Here is a 27,921-nt window from a genome sequence, read left to right as displayed (position 1 = left end):
GTATGCGTTACTCTGGTGATATGCTGCCTCCTATTTGTTTGGAGTATGTATTTTTGACACGTGGCCAGTTCTTACATATTGCACCTTTTAATGCTGTAGCTGTCTGTTTTTGAAGGGCTGTTATTTGGTTTTTAGTTCATTCCCTGAGTGGAAATATGAGTCTGTTATTATGAAGAACCAGCAAGATAGAAGCTGGACAGCTCACCGCAGTAATGACCAATGGAGATGTCACTGCCTGGCTGCGAGACTGACTGACTGTGTGCTTGGATCTGTTTCCAATTAGCCAGCGTGCCACCTCAGAGTAGACAAAGAGACAGCCGGGGTTGGAGTCAATGATAGGGTCAGAGGGGTATGGGACACGACTCTGATACAGGCGCCCTGAGGCTGATGATAGATTTAAGGTTTCGGTGGGGTTGTCTAGCACCAACAGGGCACCACTTTGATGTACACCACCCCCACCCATGTCTACTGAAATCAGTGCCAGGAGACCTCTTTTGAAGACTGCCTTTGCCCCCTTTCTCACACAGGAGCTCACGTACACACATAGCGATCGAGTTGCACTGAAGGACTTATTATGCATTAGGGCTTTTACAGAGAGCCAGGGGCAGATGTTAAAGAGGGCAAATAAGAAAAGATGAGAATCTCTTCAAAGAAAGGCTCATTTCTGCCAAGCTTAATGGCTCTGAAATGGATGTAAATAAGTTGTGCACGCAGGCCAGATGGGCCCAAACATGCCTTGCTTTTTACTGATGTTGGTCGATTGTCTCACTGCGCTGATTCAAGCCGGCTCGGCGCATGAAGCAACAGACTGCACATACAGGGCTTTATTAAAACATTCTGTTCATCAGTGCTGCACCCGGCATGAATCATCAAATCAAATTTTATGCACAGGACTATTTTAGAACATCCCTGAATGAACACACTGTGTTAGATATTTGACTGTTGACAAACAGATCCAGATGGCGTGTGATTCAGGAGCATGGTAGGAGCTTGTGTGACAGTTATACATAGACACGAGTTTTTCCACAGCAGCAACCCTAAATTTGTCTTTGCTTTTGAGGAAGGAGCTTATCTGATTTAGTCAGTAATACCTCCCTCTCCATCTAAAGTCATCTTCAAACTACTCAGTGGAATTAATTTGCGGTTCCTCCAGAACACCGTGTTATGTATAATGACCCAAGAATAGCAGGGCGAAAAATGTGCTTTGATTACTTACTTACTTACTTATCAGAGGATTCATGTACAAGGTCCTTGAGTTCAGGTTCAGCAGAGTAACAGCAAGAATTAAACAGGAAGGTCTTTATACAAAAGAAGACACAAAAGTCAGTAATTTGTCCCTGTAAAAATCATAAGCTTCTGTGCTCCATGCTCACATGGTAAAGATAAAATGTGACAAGCATTATCCAAAGAAGAAAACGCACCTCTAAGTTGTAACAATTTGTTTTGTCATATTTTATATGACCATGTATCACTTTTTAGCTAAGGGCAGTTACTTATAATCTATAGTCCATAGAAATGGCAGCCAATTAGCTAGTAATTATAGTATGTACTAAAACAAGTCTGCCAGTTTTGCTAACCTATGGCAACTGTGACCAAAAGTGACAATTCAAGCATACCACTAAGTGCTAAGTAGAGAACAGTCATCAAATTAGCAGAGCAATATCTCTCTAAAGTTTGCTGATTTTAGTTAATGTTAGCCACTAAAAGCTACTAGTCATACCAGACCAAGAAGGCTGCAAAACCAAAAAATGAGTAGAACAATGATGTATTTTATTGCTTTGGAATTAAACGTTTCATTTGTAAGAGGAGGCCTATTCCACTTATTCTCTCAAAAATTGCATAGTATGGCTTTAAATGTTAGCATGCAGCATCACAAGAACTTCTGTGACTTTTTAGTCAGCGTTTTTTTTTTAAGTATGTTTTTGGCCTTTATATGGCGTTATTGATAGAACAGCTCAAGATACGACAGGAAACAGGATGAGAGAGAGGGGGAGTGACACGCAGCAAAGAGCCCCAGGCCGGGACTCGAACCTGGGGCCGCTACAGCGAGGACAAAGCCTCTGTACATGGGACACCTGCTCTACCGAGCTAAACAGCGCCCCTAGTTGGCAGTTTTAATATATTTCAGAATGTAACCGTACAGATTTTTCAGGGCTAAAATTTGGGTAACATTTCATTTTACAGTTCTGCAAATTTCATGGTAAGAAAGTGGTAATTAGCATGTAAAGTGTTTGAAATTTCTAAAATTACCCCGAAGTAGTTGAATGCTTACGTTAGCTGTTGTCTAAAAGAGGCTAAAGGGTTTTAACAGGAAAATTAAGTTAACAGATAGGCATTACAAATGCATTGTTTCCAGGTCCACAGTTTTCTAGTAATAATTAGCAAGTAACGTCTTTGAAATTTCATGTAAATTGCAACTTAATAATTGTATAATTACATTCTATTTCCCAATAAGCCGCTGTTATTTTTTTTTTTCTATAATTCGACCAAGTTTGATACATGGCTCCTTTTCTGTTCTTGCTTTGAGAAGGACTAATGCCTCACTCTTGTGTTTGATCATTTTTCCAGTTAATTAAATAACTCACATGCCAAATGCAAGGTCATTTCTTTACAAAAGCATGTGGATTCCTCGCATTTGTCCTCATGGTCCAAGTCTGGAATGGGAATAATGGCTGAAAATCATTGACTCAAGGTTTCTTTACTCAGGCCACCTGCACATATATAGACGTTTCATAGGCTGAGCTGATGACATAGCCCAGCATGGTCCCATGGTGATTCCTGTGCAGCTTCTTTGTTTAAGATGTTTTGAAAAGTCAGAGGTTCCTAAAACACCACCCTCCTGTCCCTCCGCAGTTTGTTCCTAATTCTAAAGAATTCCAGTAATGTGAATGCGAGCTAATTGGACGACGCCATAGGGTGCGTTATTGTAAATGAACTCACAGTGCAGACGAGAGCTATTAAAGTCAGTTGTTACAGCAGGGTTGTTTAACTTGAGTGTTCTCATTAAAACTGGTCTCCAGCCAACAAAATAAGCACTTTCATAGCTTACATAGTGCAAACAAGGATAGAGGGAATGCAACTGTAAGCTGTGTGTGTGTACCGGGTAGAGGTTTAACGGGTGGTCTGTGCAACATCACCACTCTCTCTAGACTTACATAAAAAATAGGCATTAGGATTTACTGCACTCACGCCCACTCCTCTGCTAGATATGCAGTCCCTCCTCACTATCAAACCCCCACCAATTTGTGCCCTCATCATCCACCAACATCTGCAAGCAATTGCAGCTTGATGGAAAGCACTCCACTGACCCTAGATCTCCCTCTTTGACTCTCCATTTTCTGCCTCCCCTCCTTTACCTCCTCTCAACTCTCCTTTCTCAGCCACCACCCAAAAACGGTCACAAAATTCACATAGAGAACCTCTACCAAAACCCACTGAATATTAACAAACCTCCTCCTCCTTCAGATCCAGCAGTGGGAGCAGAACCTGGAGAGGTTTAACATGGATCTGTTCAGGATGCGCTGCTACCTGGCCAGTCTACAGGGTGGAGAGCTGCCCAACCCAAAGAGCCTGCTGGCAATAGCGAGCCGCCCTACCAAAACAACCCTGGGACGCCTGGGGATCTTCTCTGTCTCCTCCTTCCATGCACTGGTGAGGAAGCCCCAGGACAAGGGACAGATAAATGACTAATGAATACATGCAGTGTGTCGTGTTTAGATGCTTTTTTAACATTTGTTTTTGTATGTGATAGTTCAGTTTTAATTTACTTGTTGTCTCACAGTAACCTTGAAAAACTTTGAATCATTTGAAACTAAAAAGCATCCTGCAAGCGTTCTCTTTGATGAGGAAAGTAAACCTAAGTAAGACGTCTGATTTAATAAAAAATGTTTTCGAGCACAATGATGCAGTCCTGATGGTGTGTATCTGTTTTAGATCTGTTCCAGAGATGAGGCCACGCTCAGGAGGCGCTCACTGTCCCTGACACACAGACAGCGCAAAAGAGGCCTTTTCTCCTCACTCAAAGGCCTTGACAACCTTACTAAGAGAGGCCGGGACAAGAGGCCCTCTGCATCACAGGTACTACTAAAGACACACAGACGGATCTGGTTGTTATGCGGAAATGTTACCAGTAGCAATATTTGTTTGATATATTGTGGCTCCCCCGGTAGGACAATGCGCCCTACCACAATGCAAAAACTGCTCAGAAATGAGGACCCTAACAAAGAGCCCAAGGCGTTGCCCTGGCCTCCAAATTTCAAAGATCCCAATCCAATCGAGCATCTCTGGGTTGTCCCTGAATAAGTCTGATCTATAGAAGCCCCACCCCGCAAACCAAAGGATCCAAAGAATCTGTCGCCAACGCCCTGGAGCCAGACAATAAAGGACACCCCCACAGGTCCTGTATCCATGCCTCTACGGGTCAGAGCCAAGTCTGATCCATGTTGGGGCATCAATGAATCTGACTTGTTCCAGGATGTCCCAAAAGTGCTCGATCAGATTGGGATCTGGGGAATTTGGAGACAAGGTCGACGCCTTGAGGTGTTTGTCACATTCCTCAGGCCATTCCTGAGACGTTTTTGATGTGTGGTGGGGCTCATTGTCCTGCTGGGCAGGGTCACTGTCTTTAGGGAGTGGTATTGCTTGTCTTCAGGTGGTGTACTTGTTCCACCCACCCAAAACTCCATTGGAGACCATGTATATCTCATGAATGCCAGGACCCAAGGTTTCCCAGCAGAACATTTGAATTAGATGATCAGTAGTTTTAAAGTCGTGACTGTTCAGTGTATATTTTTTTTGTGTAAAACTTAAAGGTATTGAGCTTTTTTGTGTTATCGGTTTAAAGGATGTAGCAAAGTGGTCTTTACTTTATGTTGTTGTCAGCGTGGAAAATACTTAGACCTTGAAGTGACAGCGGATAATCTCTCTTGAATCCCAGAGTAATGAAACTCCTCAGGTGGTCTGGATTAACAGATTCTTAATGCAGGATCATCCACTTCATGTATTCAGCAGGGGAAACTACCCACACGCATAACATGAGCATGCTGAATTCATAAGCATGTGTGCACGGAGGTATACTGCACATGCATGAGAACATTCAGTCTCATGAGACGTACTGCTGAGAAAAGCTGTGTCTTGACACTCTCAGTGCACACTGTGCGTATCTGTTAATGAAACAACCTGAGAACATGTTGCCTTATTGCTTACTTGCATGTACAATGTCTGTGTCGACATGAAATAAAGTAAGAGATTGGTAGTCATACAGCTCTTTCAGCACATTTTCCCCCTGATTTTATTAATTAGAAGCACACAAGCCCTGCATCCTGCTAAGTTTCAGTGCACACCTCCCATTAACAAAAACACAGCGGAGAATTCCTCACCCAGGTGCAGAGGGAGGCTTCTAAATGCTCTCAGTTTAGTAATTAAAGACATGCAAGCTGGTTATTTATTGATACAGAAATCCACCACAGTGTACCCTGAAGGTACGTCCCTAGAGTATACTCTACTCTTGGTGGTCTATTTTCAGAATTGCCACAGGAAACACTCATTTGCTCAAGTCTTTTATAGACCCCTGTTCATTAGTAGGGAGAGTAGCGAGGTTGTGATTAACCACAATCTACCGTCATTTTTCTTCCTGCTGTGAAGTCAATATGGAGTCACATTGTTTTGGAGCGAGCACAGCTAAGAGCCAATCATGTTCTTCAGTAGGTGAGCTCTGACTCCTGACTGCTTACAAAATGTTCCCTGTCCTGTTTCTTATGTGTCTCACCCATCCCACCACCTGCTCTGTGATATTTATGTTTGTGCATTTGTGCACGTCTGTCAGCAGCTAGGTATGTGTGCGCGCGTGTGTTGTTATTTTTCTGGGGGAACTCCAGCCAGCCGGCCTAATGAGGCCCAGTTACATTTTGTGGTGCAGAAGGTCGAGGTGGCGCTGCAGCACACACATGAATTATTGAAAGCCATATGTGGTAGATGGCATTCTCCACTCTTTCCTCAGCCCCGCAGACACCAGCAGATGGTTGGTGTAAAGACGCTAAATATTAAACAGCCTCCCTTTATTTTTTCCCCAGGTCCCCCTTCTCTTACAAGCTTGTTTTAGTGACTTTCTCATATTTCTTGCTTTACATAGAGGCTAATAAGGAACAGAAAATGGCTGGTAATTTGCTTCTAGGGATTTTCAGAGTGCTGGGCTTTCCTGGACATCTGCTGTTTTGTTTTGAGTGAAAGATCATTGTAGTGTTAGTTTCGGTTGTTCTCAGTCGTGGCCATGTTAAGTGACATCATCAGCTCCTTGGCTGTTCTTTTATGTGGTGCTGGCGGGACACGTGTTTGTTGGAGAAGGATTTGGACCGCGAGGCCGTCTGAGGAGCCAAACTTTCCTCCATGCACTTAATCTGTTGTTACCCTCTCAGGTTCTCAGATTGTGCTTTCTCAAATACTTTTGAGAGATCCTCCTTTGGTGCTTTCCTCCCTTTTGCTCTCCATGTATCCACGTTCCTTGAGCTCCAACTTTTTTCCCTGCTTATTTAATCTCTTAAACCTAGAGTTTCATCTCACTCTCTCCCCCGATTTCTTCTGCCATTTGTCTTTCCTTTTTTCCTTCCAGCCGCATCTTCGCTCTCTCAAACCCCCCGTTTCTCAGAGCATAAACATCAGAGCGTCAGCCGGCGGTCCTTCTCCCCACAGTTTCCATACTGACTCATCTGTGTTGACTAAGCCCAAATCTAATTCACCACCGCGACGCCGCGCTCAACAACCTTGCCCCAAAGTCGTGTCCCCATCCCCCAACATCTCCTTCCCTCTCGTTTTCTCATCTCTCATCCGTCTTAGGGGAGCTATGTATACAGTAAGGAGCTGCTGGCCGGCAGGCGGCTGTGGGAAGTAGGCCAGAAAGGTCTGAGGATTTGTGGGAGAGTTGGTAAAGCTTTCTAAAATTAGTCAGTTTACGGCGAAGCGGCACTGTTTACAGCCACTTTATAAATGTACTCACGTTGGGGAGGAAGAGTTACTGTACTCTGCTGCTCGGAGGTCAGACGCGGGTTCTTACTACCATAACAGGAGACAAAGAGTTCCTCAGATTGTAAAGGAAACTTCTTGGGAGTGTTTTTGAAGAAAAGTAATCCTGATCCTGGAAAAAAAGCAAGTCTCTTCGTACTGCAGCTCTTATGTGCAATGTGCATACCATCACACCACACTCACAGTAGAGTACAAGCACCATTGAGCTTTTCTCATACCCATTTTGAGAACAAAGTGGCCCATTTCTGTCACTAGCCTTGCCACCTATCATGTCTCCCCTGTCCAGTGACAAACTATCCCAACAAAACCTGATAACTGCAGCCTGTTTGAGCAAGGACTGGTGTTACACCTTCACATAAAGGATGACTGTGTGTCACTGCTGTATTATAGAGTTGTTAAAGCCCTCTGAGGCTGCAGAGTCACCTCTAACAGCGAGCTTAACCTGACACAACAAGCTTTACAATCAAGAGGAGCTATAGAACGGATCAAGACCAGAGAGATTTCGACACATAGGATGTGGAGATGGAGGGGAGGGGGGGGGCGCATGTCCTCCATCTCATCTGTAACCGAACTGTGTCCCCCTTTCATCTCTCTGCTACACAGAAACCACTGAGCGTCCATACACACCCCCTCCACTCAGAGTTCACTTCCACAAGTGCACCTTCAAAGGCTGCAGACCCCGTTTGGAAGCAGTATCAAAGCCATGCCATCACCACACGTAGTTTTTAATTAACTACATAATAGCACCGCATGTGTCTAATATTGTGTTGCCGAAGTGGCTGGGTACTTAATCGCTCATGAGTCAATCAGCGCGGTTCCCCTACGTCTGTGCTTCTAACTGCCTGTCCCTTGATTTCAGATCTTTGAGAGCGACGCTGGAGGTCAAACTTACGCCCTGCCTCCCAGGAGCACCGAGGTGAGTCACAGCGTTCAGTAACTTTTTAACAGTTTGTGGATCTTTTGATATATCTTTTAAAAATTCCACTGCCATCTGTCACATTCATCCTGCTGTACCGTTTTATGGGCTAAATGATCAGTTTCAGCGTGAAATAGCTGTGGCAGGAGCAAGTCTGCTGTTACTTTGACCTCCGCTGTCTTTCATGGCTTTGATGGGGGGCTGTGTATAGATATTTTTACACATAGGGTGTGTGTGTGAGGGAATCAGAAGGTGTGCGAATGTGTGTGTCTGCCTGTGTATATTACTGGTCCAGCATCAAAGCAGAGATTCCTTTCATGTTGATTTGCAGGTGTCTGACAGATAAATAGACAGCATCTCCAAGAAGATCTAAGAAGATTTTAATATGGCAGAACTGTGTTAATCTCTGGTGTGGACAGGGCTCCAGTACTGAATAATTGAGTTAATGGAGAGTGTTGAGTTGACCAGAAGCGCTGATTGAAGTGTGAGTGTATGGGTTTGTGTTAAAAGCGTTGAATGATTGAGTGTGAATTTTGGCCATCTGAGCAGCCAGACGTTGGCACCGCAGCACTCGCAGGTTACTTCAGCTCCAGACCTCGCTGTCCTCAAGCTCCCACGTCTTTCTCCTCTCGGTCAGACTTATCATTAATTCTCTAGGTGCAATATGTAAGATTTTAGTTTAAACCATTCAAAAATGTACTAAAATTATCAACAGAATGGGAAGATATAACAGTTTTGACATCATGGTGTCGATATATTCTGTTGCAGAGATATATACTGAAGTTAGCATGCTATCCAGCTAATCCCAGGCTGTCCCGGTCTAAAGCCCCTCTGCTAGCGGTCTAAACACATTCACTTCCCTGGTGCTCCAAGCTCCCAGTTTGGGCCACTAGCTGCAAGGCTTAATGAGCTAACTAGCTAATGGCAAGTGCAGTTAGCAGCAGTTAGCTGTTACTCGGAAAATGCTGCCCCCTATTTGTTTTAGTATAAATTCTAATAAGGTGGCCAATTCTTACATATTAATTACACCTTTCAGCAGCAGGGTGCTCGTGGTTAATGAGACTTCCCTTTAATGTGTAATTCTGCTTGATTACAAGTCTTATTCTTGGAATTTATATCACTCATACTAATGTTTCTGTAATACTTGATCAGTAATTGTTGAGATTTCTGAAGTCCACCTGTTGACAAGGCTCTGACGGGTTTTTTCGAGCAAATAACTAAATACCTAATAACTTCAAATGGAGCTGTTCTGTAGCTAAGCCTGTGTTCTGTCCTCCAAAGGAAGCAGGAAAATATGAATCTCTAAATATCTTTAGCTGTTTGTCCCTTCAAATGAAATCTTCAAATCATCAAAAGCCCTCCTATGGACAGATGAACTTGGGCATTGACAGAGCATAATGGACACTTTTAGACAGAGCAGGACGGGTGTTGGGAACATCGCTGTTCCACAGGATGCAATGATTCATAATATGAGTCTGTGGTGAATGTGGCGAGTGTTAAAACTGGCCCCATTAAGGACTTTGAAATGGACTCAGAACAGGAAGTGGTAAGAGGAAACAATAATGGCCCTTCACTGGGTCGACGCTTTAATGTCACTTAAAATGCGGTCGAGTGTTTGGATCTTTCCTAGATTTGGACGTGGAAAACAGTTTGATTTAGTGGGGATTAAGACTCTTCAGGGTGGGAAGCAGAGAAGGAGGGAGATAGGGAGGAAAGCACAGCTGTATTGATTTATGTCAGCACGTACAGTTCTTCATCTCTGTCTTATGGCTTCTCGCCTGTTGTCCTCAAATCCCTTGAATTACTCTAATAAGCATCATCTTCCACTAATCTTCCGACCTGAAGTGTTTTCATGTGTGTGCCTAAGCTTCGCTGGAGTTTTATGACTTCTGTGCACTTTTGCATAGTGTTCTTCAGACACGATTTTAACCAACCATCTTTATCCACTAAGCTGAGGATGTGCTGACACTGTGTAGCTGTAGGTTGTGACTGTTGCGTATAGCAGAGAGACGCGAACATCTATATGGGATGAACTTGTCAATAAAGTGGAGGCTGTCATGGCATTCATAGAGGTTAAAAATAGTTCACATTGACTGGCATAGTTTTGCTCTCGCTTCATCTCATCCACCTACTCAGGTTGAGTGAGTGAATATGCTCGAAAAGGTGACATGACTACTGACTTTGTTACTCAAACAGTGATTTTTCTGACTTCGCAGATATAAAATACACACAAAAGTCTGCTGCTGTTGACTAAATTCCATAGCAGGGTTATGTAAAATGATTAAGGGTTAAGAGAATCAAGATTTGCTCCCTCTCCTTTTATGTTCCTCTTCTCTGGAAATGAAATAACACCTCAGACAAGTGTTTCTACCTTTTTTTTTAATACGATTTTACCGTCTGGTGATTATGATCCCAGCACTCCCTGTCCCTGACATATTGATTCCTCTTTCTGTGTCACCACCTCTCCTCACAGATACGCACCTCCGCTTTAACTTTGAGGTTATTTCTGAGGAACAGCCACCAGTGTGAGCCTGTAAGGGTGGTCATGATTGCCACCTTGTGTGAGTGTGTGTGGAAAGATGTGTCACAGCCGTGGAAAGAGGAACCTTGGGTGGAGCTCTGAGGAAATGAAGAGTAATACCCTTTTAATAGATGAAATTGTCTTCAACTACATCTCTGTTCCTTATTCATGGTCATATTTGTGTCGCCCAGTTGCTAAGTGGAACAGAAAGGGTGTACTAAACCGTCCATTACTTCCATCTTTAGACGCTCCAGGGTGGAGGACAGCTTGCTTGGAAATAATTTCCACACTTGACAAGGAAAGTCTGAAGTATTGGCTTGAATTATTTGGCTGAATGCAAACGTAAATAGTCCGCACATCTCACCACACAGAGCCCTTGTTGAAGTCCGGCGCGTGCCTGCACTGGACTCTTGGCAGTCGTTCACGGAACGTTGACCAGGCAACCGTCGGCACGTTGCAACCCTCCCCGAACATGAATGAGTGTATAGTGTTAGTCAGCTGCTGGTCAGGTCGGCGTAGGCAACCAAATCTTAGTTTTCCGGTCACACAAACAGGACGGTTATGCAACCAGTTGCCATGACAGCTTGTTTTTTCGTCCTCTGTTTGCAAGCATGACCTCACATCCCCAAAGAGGTAGAGGAATGGGTGGGCGTTGAAGTGGCACCTTGTGTTCCTCCATCCTTACAGGTTGGGGAAAACATTTTAGTAAGAACATTGGTTGCCTTTATTTTGGCACTAATTTCTTAAGTCAGGGAACATTTAGAAGGAAAATGAGGCAAATGTTTGTCTGTGCGTTTTGTGTGTTTTTCTGAGCTACACTGAGTGCATTTGTGTGTGTATGTGGAGCTAAGTGATGCTCTGAATCAGAGGTCTTTGCTTGTCCCTTTAGGCTTTTTGTCTGGCAGGGAAAAAGGTCTTTTTCCTCTTGAGGTGATGCATCAACAGCAGGCAGCAGCCAAAAAAGCTCACACACATGCACATCAGACGGAAAGCCTCAGACACACACACACACACACACACACCACTCTCACTTTTGATGATCTTGTAATTCATTTCAAACATCGCTGTATATATCTAGACCTATTCACTCATGCAATTATCCCCCTCTGTCCCGTGTCTCAGTTTAACCGAGAAGTCATATCGTCTTTGTCAGAAGTGCTGAATCACTCTCTTCTTCAGCCTATGAGTTTAAGTACATTTGGTGTGATTGAGCCTTTCCTCAAGACCGAGGGCCTTGATAATTGCGGTCGTAGGCTGCACTGTGGTGTATCCCACAGCCCCTCAATGCAGCAGTTGCGCTTTTCCCTCCAGAGACACACAGTCGCAACCAAAACCCCTAAATGACTGCCTGTGAGGCCGAGCGCTGGGCTAACCCCCCTGTGCATTAATACCCAGCTCAAACCTCACTCTTAATGCCACCAACAGACGATAACCTTCGAATGGCTGATCTGAAAGTTTGACTGATGTTTAAATAAATTGTCCCGATACATCACTCTCCTCAAATTGACTCTTGTGGCTTTTCAAACCAAATAAGTCCTTGAGAGCCACGCGGATCTCATCCAGACGTCTGGACCTGTCAGTCGACCCTTGCCAATCGTCTTGTGTACACGGTCATTACGATGACTATTATGTGGAGCAACTGCCGTCTATGTTGTCAAATGAATTTCTGAGAGGCTAATTGTATGACATCTTTGATCCGCTGCTTGATCCACTGCCAAGCATTTAAACTAATGGAAGTGTATTGATTTGTGTGCCGTTACTCAAAGTCTACCGCTCTCTCTCTCTCTCTCTCTCTCTCTGTGTCTGTTTACCCCCTTCTTCCCCTTTTCTCTTCTCTCTCTCCTCCTTCTAACGCTGCTCACCCTCCTCCTTTTATCTTTCTTCACCCTCCCTTCTTGCCCTCTCTCCCACAGAGGCTGGATGTGCTGACCAACATCTACTCCATGTCGCCCCCCGAGGGTGGTGTGTGGGACAGCATCAGCAGTGCCACAGACGTGCTGACGTGTGTCTACATGCCAGACGGCCTGACAGTCCAAGTCCCCGTCAGGAGAGACCAGACAGCCGCCGACCTTCTCTCTGCAGCCTGCAAGGTTGGGTTAGCGGCCAGTTGCGGGGAAATGATGACACCACAACTGTTGTGGCATTATCCTGACAATCAGTGATGTCTTTTGGATTTAGTTGACTTGTAGAATTTTACACTTTCCTGCCATTCAGACTTGGTGGTGAGAATGCGTGCTTGCCAGTAATGTTGGGGTCGATCACGTGCGAGTACAAAGTTAATGTTCTAGAAATTCTCAGCTATGTCAGGTGTGATCTTTTTGATGATCTTTGTTGAAGCATCTGTAGCAGCAAATCATGTTGTGTTATGCTCCCAAGGGCTTGAAATAGCACACCTATTCATCCAGTGTCCCCTTAGAATGATTGCATAGATGGACACACACACAGACACACAAACCCCTAGTCCCTTGGGCGAAGCTTTCTCTGTTTACCTTAAATTTCTCATCACTAAGTGTAAAGTCGGTGAATAATTCACGCCTCGGCCGCACAGCAGCTGTCGGACTAAGCGCTGGTCCATGAAATATGTCGGATGATTTTGTGCATAGGCGTGCTGAACATTAAGGGACTCTTGTGTACGCAGGTGAAACAGCTGGACCCGGGCCTCCACTTCCTCCGCCTGCACAGGCGAGCGGGGCAGGACGTGGAGATACGACACGTGGCTCTCGGAGAGTTCCTCCGTGATGTGGTGAGGAGGGCAGAAATCACACATAGATACACAGTGCTCTTCATTATCCGTGTTTATTTAATGTGTATTGATTTGTTTGATATCATCCTGTAGGTCAATGATCAGCTGGAGGTGGTCCCGGTTAATGCGTTTACGCTACACATGAGTCGACAGAGCAGCAGTGGAGACTATGGTGAGTCGGCCATACATGTGTATGGCTCTCTGTCGGTCTTACTCACGTTTGCATTTGTCACCATCTTTGTTTCTCTTCCTTCCACCAGGTTTTGCAGTAACAGGGCACATAGACAGCCAGAGAAACAGCAGGATTTTTGTCAGTGAAGTGCTTCCTGATGGACTGGCATTCAATGAAGGTACCCACTCACTTTAGAATGACAAACAACCCTGGAACCACTAATAACAGTATCACACACTCTTTTTCTCACAATACATTCGTCTGTGTTCCCAGGTCTGCGTCCTGGCGACGAGATCCTGGTGCTGAACGGCCAGTCCGTGTTGGGCCTGGACCTGGCGCTTATCCAGACGCTGTTTGCTGAACAAACCCTGCACTTGAGCCTGAGGCGGGACGGACCCCGGCCGCCATCCGCTGCATACAACTACCCAGCCCCTCCTCTCAAACACAACCTGGAGGTTCGCAGCAAGCACCACCGAGCCAAGTCCTCCTCAGGTGCTTAAAAAACAGCTAAAAACATGTGTGGATCTATTTCTTAGTTGTTATATATTATTACCATTAGTAAGAAAAACAATCCGTTAGAAAAACAGAACAGTAAAATTGAAAGAGAAGTTGATAGTCATAGCCTCTAGTTTCAGTTTGTTAGCGTCCCTTGTGTGTGACAGATGGTGATAGAGACACACAAAGAGAGAGGGAAATTTTAGCTGCTGTGAAATGCTTGGCACACCCATCAGGGTAGCACTTTCTCAGATCTGTGTACATATGAAGGCACCAGTTTAACAGTTTTCTCTGTAAGCAAGCTGTGTCAGTCTACCTGTGAAAAGCCTGGATCTGCCACTGCTCCAAGTTGCTGTAAAGCCCAGTTTACCCGCATTTCTGTTGTGTTGTTTTACATTGCTATGTGATCAGCTGTATGATCAGTTTTGTAATTTATTACATCTAGGAAGGTCTTTTTATTGGATATCCATAGGGTCAGGGTTAAGGCCATTGGTTGTAACGCCATGACAAAGTGGGAAACACCATCTTCAAGGGTTTCCTATTGGATGTCCTTAGTGTTAGGTTAGGGTTAACATTTGTTGTCACAGTCTGGCTTGTAAGGCCATTAAAAAAGTTGGATACACTGTTTCAAAAAGTTAGATAAATACATTTAACTTGATGAAAATAAATAAAAAGAAGTTAAAAAAAAGTTAAATAAAACTACTTTATAAAGCAGACTGAAATTAATTAATAAATATAAAACAAAAGTACTAAAACACATGGAGAGTGAAGGTCAGTGGTATTTTGGTGGTACACAGTGGTAGTGTAGGTTGTGCTTGAGTGGAGAGTGCAGGGGAGACTGTTGGGCTGCGTGCCAATACCCATACTACCAAACTATTTTGTCTCAGGATGTTCTATGGCATCGACTTGCATTTTTCAGTATACAAACCAGCATGCTTTTCTGTCTAATCTCGACATCGAAATCCTCTGCGAAGCAGAACATCCGTCACATTGACTGAGCCACTGAGAGAGCACAGACAATTGATAGCTCGCACTATGGACTGCGATGGGTGTATGAGCAAGAGGGTCACAGCGCAGTGTTATGACGGAGTAGTATGTCTTAATCGGATGCATACTACATGCTACAGTACATACTTTACAAGGTCAACTCCAGTGTGTACTAAAAGTGTGAACTTTTAGTACACACACAAAAATGTGAACTTTCAGTGTCAATTTTTCTGTTTCATTTATATATTCAAGGAGGCTGCACTGCTGAGGGTTCACTTGTGCGTACACTTGCCAGAAAGACATTATTTTGTTATGGTCAGCCAAATTTTTTGTGAACTTTTGGCTGACCCTAACCCTAACCGACTGATGCAGCAATAATAACAGCCAGACCTTTGTAAATTGGGAGCATCAGGCCCCGGTTTTCCCAGTTAGTGCTGATCATCACCTGCCCCACCCGTATCTGAAAAAACAGGTGGACAAAAGACAAATTGGCAGAGGTCGTCACGGAGGTCTCTGAAGGAAGTGGTATCTCTCTCAACTTAAAAGTTCCTCCTGCTGCTCACATCAGCAGTATTTGCTGAGAAAATATTAGTTTTATCACCTAAACCACAAAACTGCAACCGCACTTCCGTTACAGTTAGGCTCTCTTTCAGATCTCTACTTCCTCAAAAGAGAGAAGAGACTTGTTCTCTGTTTTGCTGTCAGAAGAAGAAAAGCAGCAGGAAAAAGCTCCAGATGAAGTTTCACAGCTCTCTGCATCCTGGAGGATAGGAGAGGCCTGAGGGGGCTTTTGACCACACAGGGCTCATTATCACTGTGGATGTATAGTATCCTGTCAGCTCGGTTTAATCTCACTTCAGATGCGAGGTGTCACAACTGAGCAGTAAGGTCGTGCACGTCACTTGGACAGACGCAGCTGATACCCAGCTGGTAAAGATACATTTGTCCATTTGTTCGAGCCTTACGCTGAAAGGTAAGGGGAATTCAACTCGGAGAAGAAAATTATGTCTGGCATTAACAAGTTTAAGATTTGGTACGGTCGTTATTTGTAAGAATTTGATATGGTCTCAAATTTGATTATAACCTCAATTTTGAACTACGATTGTGCAAGATTGTCTTGTTGTCTTTGATGTTTATGAGGAAGTCACAGTGAGCAGAGCGCTGTCAGTTGAGTAAAAGATTATGACTTGCAGACAGGATGCTGCAAGTTCATGATAGGCACTGCACCTCACTGGATTTCTTTTTAACAACTTAGTTTGTTTTAATGAAATATGTCAGAGTTGACCAAAATCTTAATACTGACATTCTCCTTCAAAATCTGCAGAACATATTGCGTGCCTTTGTATTGACTCTTCTCCAAACAACGGTCCAAACAAACAGCAAATTTCATTTCGAGAATCATCATAATGATAGTAATTCATTAGTGTTTCCTCCACTACATCCATAATTGGACACAAAGGGATTAATGACTTGAAGTCCTCATTACAGTAAGTGGTGTGATCAAAGCGCCTGCAGTTTCCGTCTCCGTCTCTAGAGGGCGTATGATCCCAGGCAGGCTGACGGGGAGGCAGGGAGGTAAACGCCAACAGTGGGGAATTAACACTTGTCTGCCTTTCATGATGGCGTTCCTGGAGGAAAGACGTCTGTCATGTTGATTCATTCAGCCTGACGCAAACGTTTGAGACAAGAGAACCAGATTCAGATGACTAGATATCTTTTGTATCTCTGCTTCAGCAGTCTGACATTCAGTTGACAATGATTGTCGGGTTAAGAAGGAGAAGTTCAGCTCCACAGGATGTCCATAAGTTTTCTTTTGTGTCTTGTTGCCATGTTGGCCCGCCTCCCGGGCTACAATCAGGAATAAAGTCTTTTCATGTGCCGACTGCTAGAAAGTTTGACCTTGAATAGCAATGTTTTATATGCAAATGTACATTTTATTAGGTGGGATTTTCAGGAAATCCAGCACTGAACTTTATCTACAAGACCATTTTTGGGTTGTTTTTTGAAGTCAAACAAGGAAAGAGATAACAGTCTTTAATTAGGATTTGTCTTTTTTGGGACGACTGAATGCCATTTCCATTTTTAGACTGGAGACATATTTAAGTTCTATGCGACTGGCAGGCGCCCATGATTTGTTTTAGACTATAACTGGCCTGCATTGTGTGTGTTTTGTGGTCAGTGGAAGGATGTGCTTCAGCGAAAAACCACTACAGTACAGATGCAGCGATGGGTTGTATGAGCTTAAAACACTACCACACACACACACACACACACACACACACACACACACACACACACACACACACACACACACACACAAAACCGAAGGTAAAAACTGTCCCCACTCTCTCTCTCTCTCTCTTTCTCCAGATGTGTGCACTGCAGCTGACGGAGAAGACTCCTTGCGTGTAGGATCGGAGGATGGTCACTCCCACTGCGCACACAGGCCTATTCAGCACAGCAAGGTAGGAGGAGCGAGTGTGTGTCTGTATATTTCTATTGTCTCTACTTCCACACATGGTACCCCTCTCTCCTCCTAGGTTGTGAATAAAAGTGTGCACATTGCTGTGTTTGTGTGTGTGCGTGTTTGCCTGTGTGTGTGTGTGTGTGTGTGTTTGTGTGTGTGTGTCTGCGCCCACTCACTGTGGCAGCTGTGGGGCTGTCAGAATCCAGACTGGCACCAATCCTTTGTATTACCATAATTAGGAAACTCCATCATAGCCACAGGTATAAACAAAGCTTATTACTGTCATGCAGACAGAGGGGAGGGGCTGTGTCACACTCCTGCAGACCCACATGTACATGCACATGAAAATAAACATGCTCAGGGGGGTAAAGTCAAATCTCTCAGAAGAAACAGTCGTCTAAAATACTCCTGTCATCCTCATCTTCACTCAAAAACTCACGCCTATGATTCTTCTAAAAGCTACAGTAGTTTGTTTGGGGAACATATTGAACACAGGCAGACATCTTCTGGCGTGGTACCAGAGGCGGACTCTGGCTGTTAGACGGGCAGGGGTGGAAAAAATAAAAAGGGCACCGGTTGTAGGTGGTGGCGTACCCTAGAGGGCACTTCTATCTACCATAGGGGCATGTTCTGTCTACCATTGAGACAGCCAAGAGGGCATTTTCACCGCATTTTTTTTATCATGATACCTATATTGTGTCTTAAACAATATAGGTATCATGCAATTAATATAATTAAATTAAAATTATTGAAGTCATTAAACTGAGCGTGAGCCTAGCCCGTCGGGAGTTACGCCTCAGCACTGTGGTAATCTAAAACGGGCGAGTGTGTATGCTGATAGAGAGCAGTAATGAGTGTGTGTGGTCATCAGTAAAAAGCCATGTGTTAATGATGTAGACATGGCTGGAAGCGTGTGAGCCAATGTATGCGTGCATATTTACCCCTTCTTGCATCGTTTGGCAAATGTTTGGCACCAACCTGCTCATTATATAATATAGGCTGTCATGTTGCGCTCATTTCATTAATGATTCATCGATAGTAAATCCAGACTAAATATCCAGAAACCATCTCCAATTGCCCTGGCTGCTGTGGCTTATTCTAATTGCCTGTGTCGGAAGATGCTGTGCAGCATTTGACCCGAGGTCAGCCAGGAGGTGGATTAGAGAGGACAACTTGCCCTCTTCTCCTCTCTCTATTCTGGCTCTATTCGCCTCTCTTTTTGTTTGCCCGGCGACATGAGTCAGTCCCACTGCGCTGGGATCTGCACTGCACCACTGCTGCTGATGCTCAGCTCCCTGCCGTTTGTCTTTTACTGAGGAATGAATGGAAGAATGGAAGATAGGTGTGTGTGTGAGGTTTATGAATGTGTGTGCTTATGTCATTGCGTACGTGCACATTTGAGGCACAAAAGGGGGAAAAAGCTCTCTGCCTCCATCAGGGAGAATCAGCCACTGTGAAGGCGACAAAAAAAAAAAATACAGGGTGTGATATTGGTGCTGGTAAATCAGATTTTTTCTGTCACGAAGAGCAGGATTTAATCACCTCACAGCCATCAGTTTGTTCTTTGGGGCGGGGAGAAAGAAATCGAGTCACCGGGTAGAAAATCAGCCATGTATCAGTATATAGGTGCACACATGCGTGCACACGGCTGCTCTGAAAGTCAATAGAGATGGATGGAAAGGAAGGACTAATTTCAAGCCTCTTGTCACACATTGTAATCGGCCGCCTCACTAGACTGACTACCTTTGATTAATTGGTCTGTTGCATTCCAATTTACGCTTATTACACAAGAGAGATGTGTGTGTTGGTGTGTGTTTTCGGGAAAAAGTGCTTACTAGGCACACAGTTAACAATTCTGTTTACCATCTGGATTCTGATCGTGCTTCCAGTGCCTGTGAATTACTTCATGATACTTTTGACTATTATGTACCATAGCAATTAGTTTAACGCAAAGTTGTAGTACCATTATGAGCTTAACCAATCGATTGCAGAAGACAACTGAATTGGTTGTGGATGACTCCCATGAGGAACCTCAAATTGAACTGATTTGACATGCGTTGCACTGGTGTAGTGATGTAATGCAGTCATAAGGATGTGTATAGGCAAAATCAGAATAGCTGTATCCATTTTGCTCACCTAATCTCAATTAGTTTAACAGTTGGAAGGCCTCAGTACGGACTTGATGGGGATTTGTTGTGGGGCAGATCGTCAACGCACTCTCACGCACACATGTGAACACAACCATCTATAGTGTATCAGTTGATCCCAGTAGACAGATGGAACTACGTGGGAAGTAATCTGGCACGGTCTGGTTTTACCACATGGCACCCGTCGACTGTAGGGAACTCGCACACCAGGATGCATTAAAGGACCATATCAAGAAATGCAAAAATTTTACTGGTTCCAGCCACTTAAATGGGAATATTTGCTGGTTTGCTTAGTTTGGTACGATAGTAACATGGTTCGTCTCTGTGGGTCAACCAACCTCTTTAAGATGGTCTCCTTTCTTGTGCTTTAAAATATCTGCATAAAAGATATTTTTTTCCTGATTGCAAGTGAAGTGAGCATAATCAGCTCTTAATTTTTCATGTCAAATTCCATTACATAGTCAAAACTGTGATATCCTTTTATTCTATCAATAGCAGTCACATGTTTTGCACATTGTAAAGCAGCCAGTCATGTCTGTTATTGAACCAAAGGTTATGAAGTGGACAGACATTAAGCCTCTTTGCTTTTGTCCAGACTGGATGTTTCAGTAAGAGCATTTAAATGGACTTATGAGGAGAGCTATGACTGGAGCCGTCCTCTGTCTGGCTGTCAGTACAGAGAGATTCGGCTCGATTCACTTTATTTTAAGTCGTCATGTTATTTTGCCTCTCTGAATTAGAATAAGGCAGATACATTGGTAAACTGCAACGTTTGTGCCATATCCCTGTTACCTCTTTTCTTCTGGTCTCAACCTTCCTTTTTTTGCTCGTCTCAGTGGATGAAGAGTCTGAGAGGTGTTTTAACACTTTTTAAAAATGTGTGACTAACAGAAAGTTGAATTATTCAGTTTTGATTCTCCTCTCTTATCATTGGCCCTAGACTTCAAAAAGATTCTCGAGATGCCTACGGATATTGGGTTGTATCATCTTCTTCAAACATGATCCCGTCTTCCTTGGAGCTACATACATCCCCTTCCCAAACTTTAGAGAATCTACTTTACCCGCCTGGTGTGTCTGTCTGTCTGTGGGATGGGGTAATTTAGGGAGAGGGGTGTGTGTGTGTGTGTGTGTGTGTGTGCGTGTGTGTGTGTGTGTGTGTGTGTATGCATTATGACTAAGCCAGTCAGCCGCCATCTGGCTGTGAGCAGGCTAATAATCTGGGCTTACTGCTGTCAGCGCAGTTAACGCTAGCCTGCTCCTGTCGGTCTGCTCCACTGTAAACAAGTTGAAAAAGAAAGAGCTGGAGATAAAAACTTAGAGGGAAGTTGCGATGGAGGGACTAGCAGGAACCTAGATCTAACATGACCCAAGTCTGGACAGAATGACCACACCAAGAGAACCTGGTGCAGACATGGAAGTAGCCATAACAATCGTAGCCCCAATGGTGGATGATGAAGATCCTAGACCGTGCCTCTACCTCACCACCTTAATCGAGCTCTTTATGCGGGACCTGTCGCCTGCCCAGGCCCTCTGCTCCCTCTTGGCCATGTGCTGGTTCTGGCCATCCGGCTGCGAGGCTGAGGAGAAGGACCTGTTTCTGGGCTCCGTGCTGCTCACTTTGGGACGGTTCCTCAAAGACAAGCTGGCCTGCCTGGCTAAGGACATGGCAGCCTGCCTTTCCTGCCAGAGAGATGTTAAAGGGGACAAACAGCTGGTAACTATGGCCTCCTGTGCTTCTTGCTTGTAAGAGGTTTTGACTGAGGTAGCTGATACTATGAGGCTTCACACTTGTGCTGTAAACTTTCACACACCTCCCACAGCCTTCTGTGTGTGTTTGGTAAAAATATCTCTGCAAATGCAAGTCTGGACTAGTTTTACAGTCAGATAATTCATGCAGTATGCCTTTCATTTACATTTTATTAGCATTTTAGCCTGTGAATTAGATCATACAATTACATTATCATGTGCAGTGTATATGAATTATTTGCTACGTTCTCAGCCATGTTAGTGCCGTTGTTTAAGGGATGGCAATGTCACCACTTTGGTCTCGATTGAAATGATCTCAAAAAGGGTTCAGGGTTCCTGAACACCATCATTAATCAATTTTAATTTGTCCAATATTTTGGTTTATGACCAAATACCTACAAATTCTCTTCAGTCATAGCTGTACTTTGTGTTTAGTGCTAATTAGCAAGTGTTAGCATGCTAACACACCAAACTAAGATTGTGAACATGGTAAACAGTACCTGTTAAACATCACCATGTTAGCATTGTCATTATGAGCATGTTAGCATGCCGACTTTAGCATTCAGATTTTACATTTACAGAGCTGCTAGCTGGCTGTCGGCTCTTTTCTACCTGTTTGTCTCAGCAGGCCCTCTCTACTCAACACTATCCTGGTGATCTTTAATTCAACTGTTCACTTTTCAGATTTATAGTCAGATGGAGGCAGGTCAAAAGGTCATGGTGTTACTTTTTGCTCTGTCTGTCCTGCCTTTATTGCTTCCTATGATGTTATCTCAGCAGTATGGGCTGTATTAGAATTAATTGTATTGGTTTGACCAGCAGTTAGAGTCTTTATGGGCGTGTATTCACTCTCAAACGGTCACCTTGTGTGCCTAGCGGGTCTATTATCTGTTAGTATCATGTCATCATTGGCAGTTCTATGGTGTGGATAGTTCGGGGTGCTTCGGTTGTTTCTAAATCACCCAGACTAAACATTTTCCAGGTCAGGAAGGGTACTGGGGACAGCACAGGGGTTGCCATTAGTTATTCCATGGACTTGTTTGTCATCAAACCACGTTTAACGTTGGCAACAAGCATTTCCACTTAACTGTTCATTTAGTTTTAGGCATTTTGGTGTAGTAAGAATAGTGTATAGTGCTAGCATTACATTGCCTTTGTAGTGGCAGTCATGCAGTGGAGTGGATCTGAATAGCCTAGGGGACTCAGTGGAATGGGTGCTTTAATCTGAAGCTGGCTTCATTATTAAAACACACTCCTCTCCCAAAGTCCTCTGAGACTTGGCGGAATAATATTTGTTTAGGATGAATAATAAAAGGCGTAAATGGGCTTGAGTGGAGCGCGACGGGACCAGCCCTCCCTCTCATCTTCCTCTCTCCTCCCCTCCACTCTGTTTGATTTATGAGCGTGCGTCTTCTTTTATTGAGCTTTGAAAAGAAGATGGCATCGTGGCACTATAGCACACTAACATGGCAAATAATTCACTGGCCTGCCTACTGGCCACCAGGTCTCCTCTCGCTCACTCTCACTCTCGCTCTCTCTCTGTCTCTCTCTCTCTCTGTCACTGTGACATGACAAGGCTGTTTTATATGAGAGATGGGTAAAGCCAGCCCCAGGGACATACCTGTATTTCATCCCCTCTTCTTTGCCTTCTCCCTCCCCACAATTTGTTTATTTCAGCTAAGATGCGGCCTCTCCGCTGGTAAAGCGCAAGGCTTCTCCTTTGATTTGTGCAGCGTTTCATCTGCAAAGCAGACTGAGCTCTGTACATAATGACTCCATTGGAGCGTTAAAGGGAGATGGAGACAGTGTTTAGTGTTTGTCTTGCAATCTCCCAGTCTGACAGAGCTGGGCTGTGTTTTTTTGTGAGTGTTTACACCCAACATTGGAAATAGTATTGGAATATGACACAAATGAGGTTGAACAAAATGTAGTGTTTGCAAGTGCCAAAAAGGGGGGCTGAAATCCTGAATGCCTGCTAAGTACATGTGAATCCAGCCAACAGTGAGGATCATGAGCATGGAGGCCTCAGTATGAGTCAAACAAAATGCTTGTTGGGTTGTCTTACAGGGTATGGAACCTCCATCATGTCCAGTTTACACAGTATTTGGTCAGTTGTTTGATTGGAACTTCTCATTTGTTGAATCTTGACTCACTTTTCGTGTGTACAATCAACTGCAACCCCATAAATGTCTTGGAGAGACTGTCCGAAAGTGTGCTCCTTGATCCATATGTACGATTCATGGCATCAAGACTACGAAGATGATTAAGACACAAAATTCTTGGCGAGAGATCGGGGAGCTTTTGACTACAGACATTTTGCTGCGCCTTCAAGTGTGGCTCTTTGGAACAGGTAGAAATACAGTTGCCTTTAGATGTAGTTGAATGACAAATCTAATCTAAAAATAGGGGGGAATGTAGAGGAACAGTAGAAGGAACTTATAGGATACCAGAAAAGAAAGCACTTTCAGTACCTGATCCATCCGTTCTATGCATGTGCTTAGGTCAGGTTCTAACAGGTGACTGATGGCTAACTAATCCCCAACCACTTGTACATGCATAGAAAAAATGGGGTTTCTAGTTCCGCCAAGAGTGCCGAATCATTATCCCTTCAATTAATTGCCTAACCTTACATTGAATAAGCTATATAATCAAGTTAAACTCAATCCAGTTCGGAAACAAGTTTTCGTGGGCAGAGTCTTCATCTGTTTATTTATTCCCTGTGAAAGTTCTCTGTGCAATGAGCGATACATGTCACGTTTTAGTCTTGTGCGAGGCCATAGTTAACATTCCTGCCCTGTTACCCCAACTGGCTCAGAGCCTCCCATTTTTGAGTCAGCCATTCCTCTGTGTGTGGAGGTAACAAGCCAGAACAGTCTGCATTGTACTGCTGCTATTGAAAGACTGGACACTGATGCAGCCCCTGGCCTCTCCATTCAACTCTCTGGAAATTACACTGAGGTCACATGGAGCTGAAAAGGAGGGGAAAAGCCAGAGGAAGAGGAAGGAGGAATGGGGATGTCTGGAGGCAAATGGACAGAGGGAAGTAGGATTGATGGCGGGATGTGAAAGTAGAGATGTAGGAAGACCAGCGCTGATGGAAAGAGATGGACGGTGAGAGAGGAAATAGTTGCCAGTGGAAGAGCTCCCCTCTATTTGCACAAGCCAAGTGGCCAGACCATCTCTACTGATTGATATGCAAAACGAACCAGCGGCAAGCACTTTTTCTCTGCCTACGCTCACAGAATGGCAGGACACAGGATCAATGGCTCGATCCCCATCAAAGCCGCTTCTGCCTCAGAGGCATAGGTGTACTCAAGAATGAGGCTTCTGACCTGGGCCTAGCGGAGAAACTGGCAGCAGAGGACACTAATGAGAGAGCGTGGAAGGAGGAGGAGGAGGGTGAGAAAAATTGAAGAGGGGATTGACCGACCATCAGATGAAAATCAGGGGTTGACGGAGCAAGAAGGTAGACACCTCTGAGACGGGAAAGCCAACTTTTGAGTTCTGTCACGGCTGTTTTCTCCGGTTTGGTCAAGTTGCATCGCCACACGCCATTTGTGGACCTGCCATGCCAACGTGCAGGGGAGGCAGGCTGCGTAGGAAGGGCTGCTCGCTGGCCCGAAGGACCCAGCGGCAGGCCACAGCAGCATGGAGGCTGCTCTACAGACTGCTTTTCATGGTGAGCAGACGATTGGTCGAGCAAAGAGATGAAAAATGTGAATGTTGTAATATTTGATACAGTATTTGAGGGGGCCTCAGTAAAAGAGACGAGAGAGAGTCATCATCATGCACTCCATGGTTTTTTCAAGTATTGCTGCTCTTGAAAGTGAGTGGGTACAAAAAAGGCTTTCTAGATTAATGTTGATATAGATGTGTGGAGTGAGGAGAAGGCTGTCGTATAGGTTTAACTTGTGTGCCATGGTAAATCTTTGGATCAATTTCGGAATGAAAATGTGAGTGGCTTTACAAAAATGAGGAATCACACTTGACTTAAAGGAAGCATTTTGTAATGAAACCTTTTGCTTTGACACCTAGGGGATCTAGAAACTAGATGAGATGTACACCTCTTTGTATGAGAGTTGACTGAAAATGAAATGCTGCTGGACGCCGTCAGAAGGAAACCAGGTAGACAGACACAAATGATTCAGCGGCCTCTCACTTCATTTTCTTCACCTGCAGGTTGACAAAGACCTCTTTTCAAAATTGACTAAAGGGCAGACATGTCGGGTAGAGGTAGAAACATGATCCAGAGCTGTCAGCCTTCAGTGAGAAAACCTGAATAGGAATTCACGGCAGCGCTGTCGGATCCACTTGCCTTCCCTGGCGCTCTCGGGCTTCTCTCCCGCCTCTGCTGGCTCCCGTTCTCGGCTCTTAATTGGTTATTTGGGCGAGCTGTCAGGCTGTGTTGGTGGGATTGTTGTGAAGCAATCACAATTCCTAAGTCATGACAGCAAGCAGGTCCCTCCACCCTCCTCTTTTCTGCTTTCTTTCTGCTCACCTCTTCTTGTCACACTCCAGTGCAGGTGACTGCCATTTAGTGTTGATGAAAATCGTAACTTGGTTAGGAAGCTGTGTGAGAGGTAAAGTGTGTTTCCATGTGCACGTGTTCCCAGGCATCTTATCAAACATATACGCTCCTCCATCAACTCATTTGATTGTGTGAGAGACGACCATGAGCCCATATCCTTTCAGTGTGTGGGTGTGATGAGAATTAACTCAGCACTCGAGTGTGTGTGTGTGTGTGTGTGTGTGTGTGTGTGTGTGTCTTACCAGAAGCACACACACGTTTCTAGAGTCCTCAACAGGCCTCCCCTTTCCTCTGGGTGCCCGTAGCTGAAATAAACAGCAGATATGACTGTTATCTGTCTCCACAAGGCTGCTCTCCCTGTCTGGAGCTACCGGTGGGCTATTTGATGAATATGCCCCTCTGATATCCTCCAACCTCTGTGTTTCCTTCTGGCAATCTGGTCCTACACGCCTGCCTGCCAGAATATGGAGTTTTCCCAGAGTGTGTGTATCAGTGAATGAAGGCTGACTGGCGCTGTGCGTGGCTGCATCATGAGTGTGGAAGTGTATTTCGTGTTCTCTAATGGGATAGTGTGTCAACAGCTGTAGTTACATGGGTGATTCGTAATGAGCTCCTTTCGATTGAGAAGCGTTTACGTGCTACATGAATGTTAACATGGGGGATTAGCAAGTAGTGAAACAAGTATCCGACACAGATAATGTTAAGAGTAGGAGTATAATCCGAGTGAACATCTCTACTCTTGATAAGGGAAAATCCTCATCGGGTAGCTGACTGAATTTAATTCATTCAAGTTTATAAAAACTGCTGTTCACTGATCTGAAGCCACATTCAAATTCAACACATCAATTTCAGGCTTGAATTATGAACTTCTGGTTAGTCATGCCCACTTCCTGTTTTAGAACTACCCATTTCTGGTTCAAGCTCCACCTATTCTGAGTACTGATATGGATAATTTCATCAGTTGAGCAATAATGGTTACAGATGATGGCATACTCAGTTGACGTGCAGTCTGAATAAATGTTGTACAAAAAATTGTTTCCCGCCTGCTCAAATGTTGAAGCCTGCCAATCTAAAGCTGCACTTTGCACTCTGTTTAGTGCTTATTAGCAAATGTTAGCATGCTAGCACACTTAACTAAAATGGTGAAACATTATACCTGCTAAACATCATCATCTTAGCATTGTCACTGTCAGAATGTCAGCATGTTGCTGTTAGCATTTAGCTGTGCCTAAGTACAGCTTAACAAAGCTCTAACCATTAATGGAGCATGGCATTTATTGTCAACCCAGTCAGTGTGTGTTAACAGGTACAGGTATGTCCATTTACAATCTATGTGTGTGTCTTGTGTTCGCCAATCAGAACAGTGGTACCCCCACCAGTGCAGTGGGAGCCATTAAGTCCCTTCATAATTATCATCCCACATTCAAGGAGCTCCGGAGTGGAGCGCTGCTGTGGGTGGTGGATCACTTGAAAGAGGCTTAGCCCAGACATACATAGAGGACACGGAGAGGCATTTTCCCCTTCTGTCTCTTTCTTTTCTCTCCCTCACACAGTCTATATTGAAGCATTGGAGGGGCCGTCTCTCGAGTGACCATGCTATAATGAGCTAGCTGATGAGTCGCAGGTTTATTAATGCAAGCCTTGATTGTCTGTGGGCTCCTTGGGAGTGGATGGGAGGGGGAGGGGGGTTATGGGTGGTAGCTCACACCAGTTTCACAGCAGAATGACTCAGACAAGCTTTCACACACTGCTTGTGAAGTGTGTACGTGTGCATATCGATGCCTGCAGTGTCACAATGAAGGGTGTATTGATCCATATGTGTTGCTGTACAGTCTTTAGCAGTGGTCTGCATTTAAATGCTTGCTCATGCGACACGCACACACACACACACACACACACACACACACACACACACACACACACAGGAAGGCCCAGAGTGCTGAGCAGCTGTTTTGCCTGGCATCTTGGCCATCCCACTGAGCTGTGTTGCTGTGCAGCGGATTGGAACCTGCTATTACTGGCACTTATCATCCGCCTGCTGATGCTAGCGACTGGCCACAGATTATAATGCTACATCATGTAATTCACTTGGAATAAGGCAGGCTGGTCATCATAAGGCTATTTTTAGCAGAGAAATCACACAATTAATGGCTTGCAATCTACTGTCTAGCAGGGCTTGCTG

The 27,921-nt window shown here is 44.4% G+C and overlaps 1 protein-coding gene across 1 annotated transcript in view; it reads left to right on the top strand.

Moving 5' to 3' along the window:
• The window catches only part of LOC141010111 (rho guanine nucleotide exchange factor TIAM2-like), a 73,814-nt gene that overhangs the window by 32,735 nt on the left and 13,158 nt on the right, over positions 1-27,921 (top strand). The window contains exons 7-15 of the mRNA XM_073482935.1: positions 3,466-3,651; positions 3,934-4,077; positions 7,877-7,933; positions 12,368-12,544; positions 13,093-13,197; positions 13,291-13,369; positions 13,458-13,547; positions 13,643-13,861; positions 17,222-17,316. Of these exons, the coding sequence (XP_073339036.1) occupies positions 3,466-3,651; positions 3,934-4,077; positions 7,877-7,933; positions 12,368-12,544; positions 13,093-13,197; positions 13,291-13,369; positions 13,458-13,547; positions 13,643-13,861; positions 17,222-17,316 (1,152 nt within the window). The remainder of the gene's footprint in view (positions 1-3,465; positions 3,652-3,933; positions 4,078-7,876; positions 7,934-12,367; positions 12,545-13,092; positions 13,198-13,290; positions 13,370-13,457; positions 13,548-13,642; positions 13,862-17,221; positions 17,317-27,921) is intronic.

Source organism: Pagrus major, chromosome 16 (assembly GCF_040436345.1).
Source record: "Pagrus major chromosome 16, Pma_NU_1.0".
NCBI lineage: Eukaryota > Metazoa > Chordata > Actinopteri > Spariformes > Sparidae > Pagrus > Pagrus major.
Note: the sequence above shows the minus strand (reverse complement) of the source record. Positions and strands in the feature narration are given on the sequence as shown.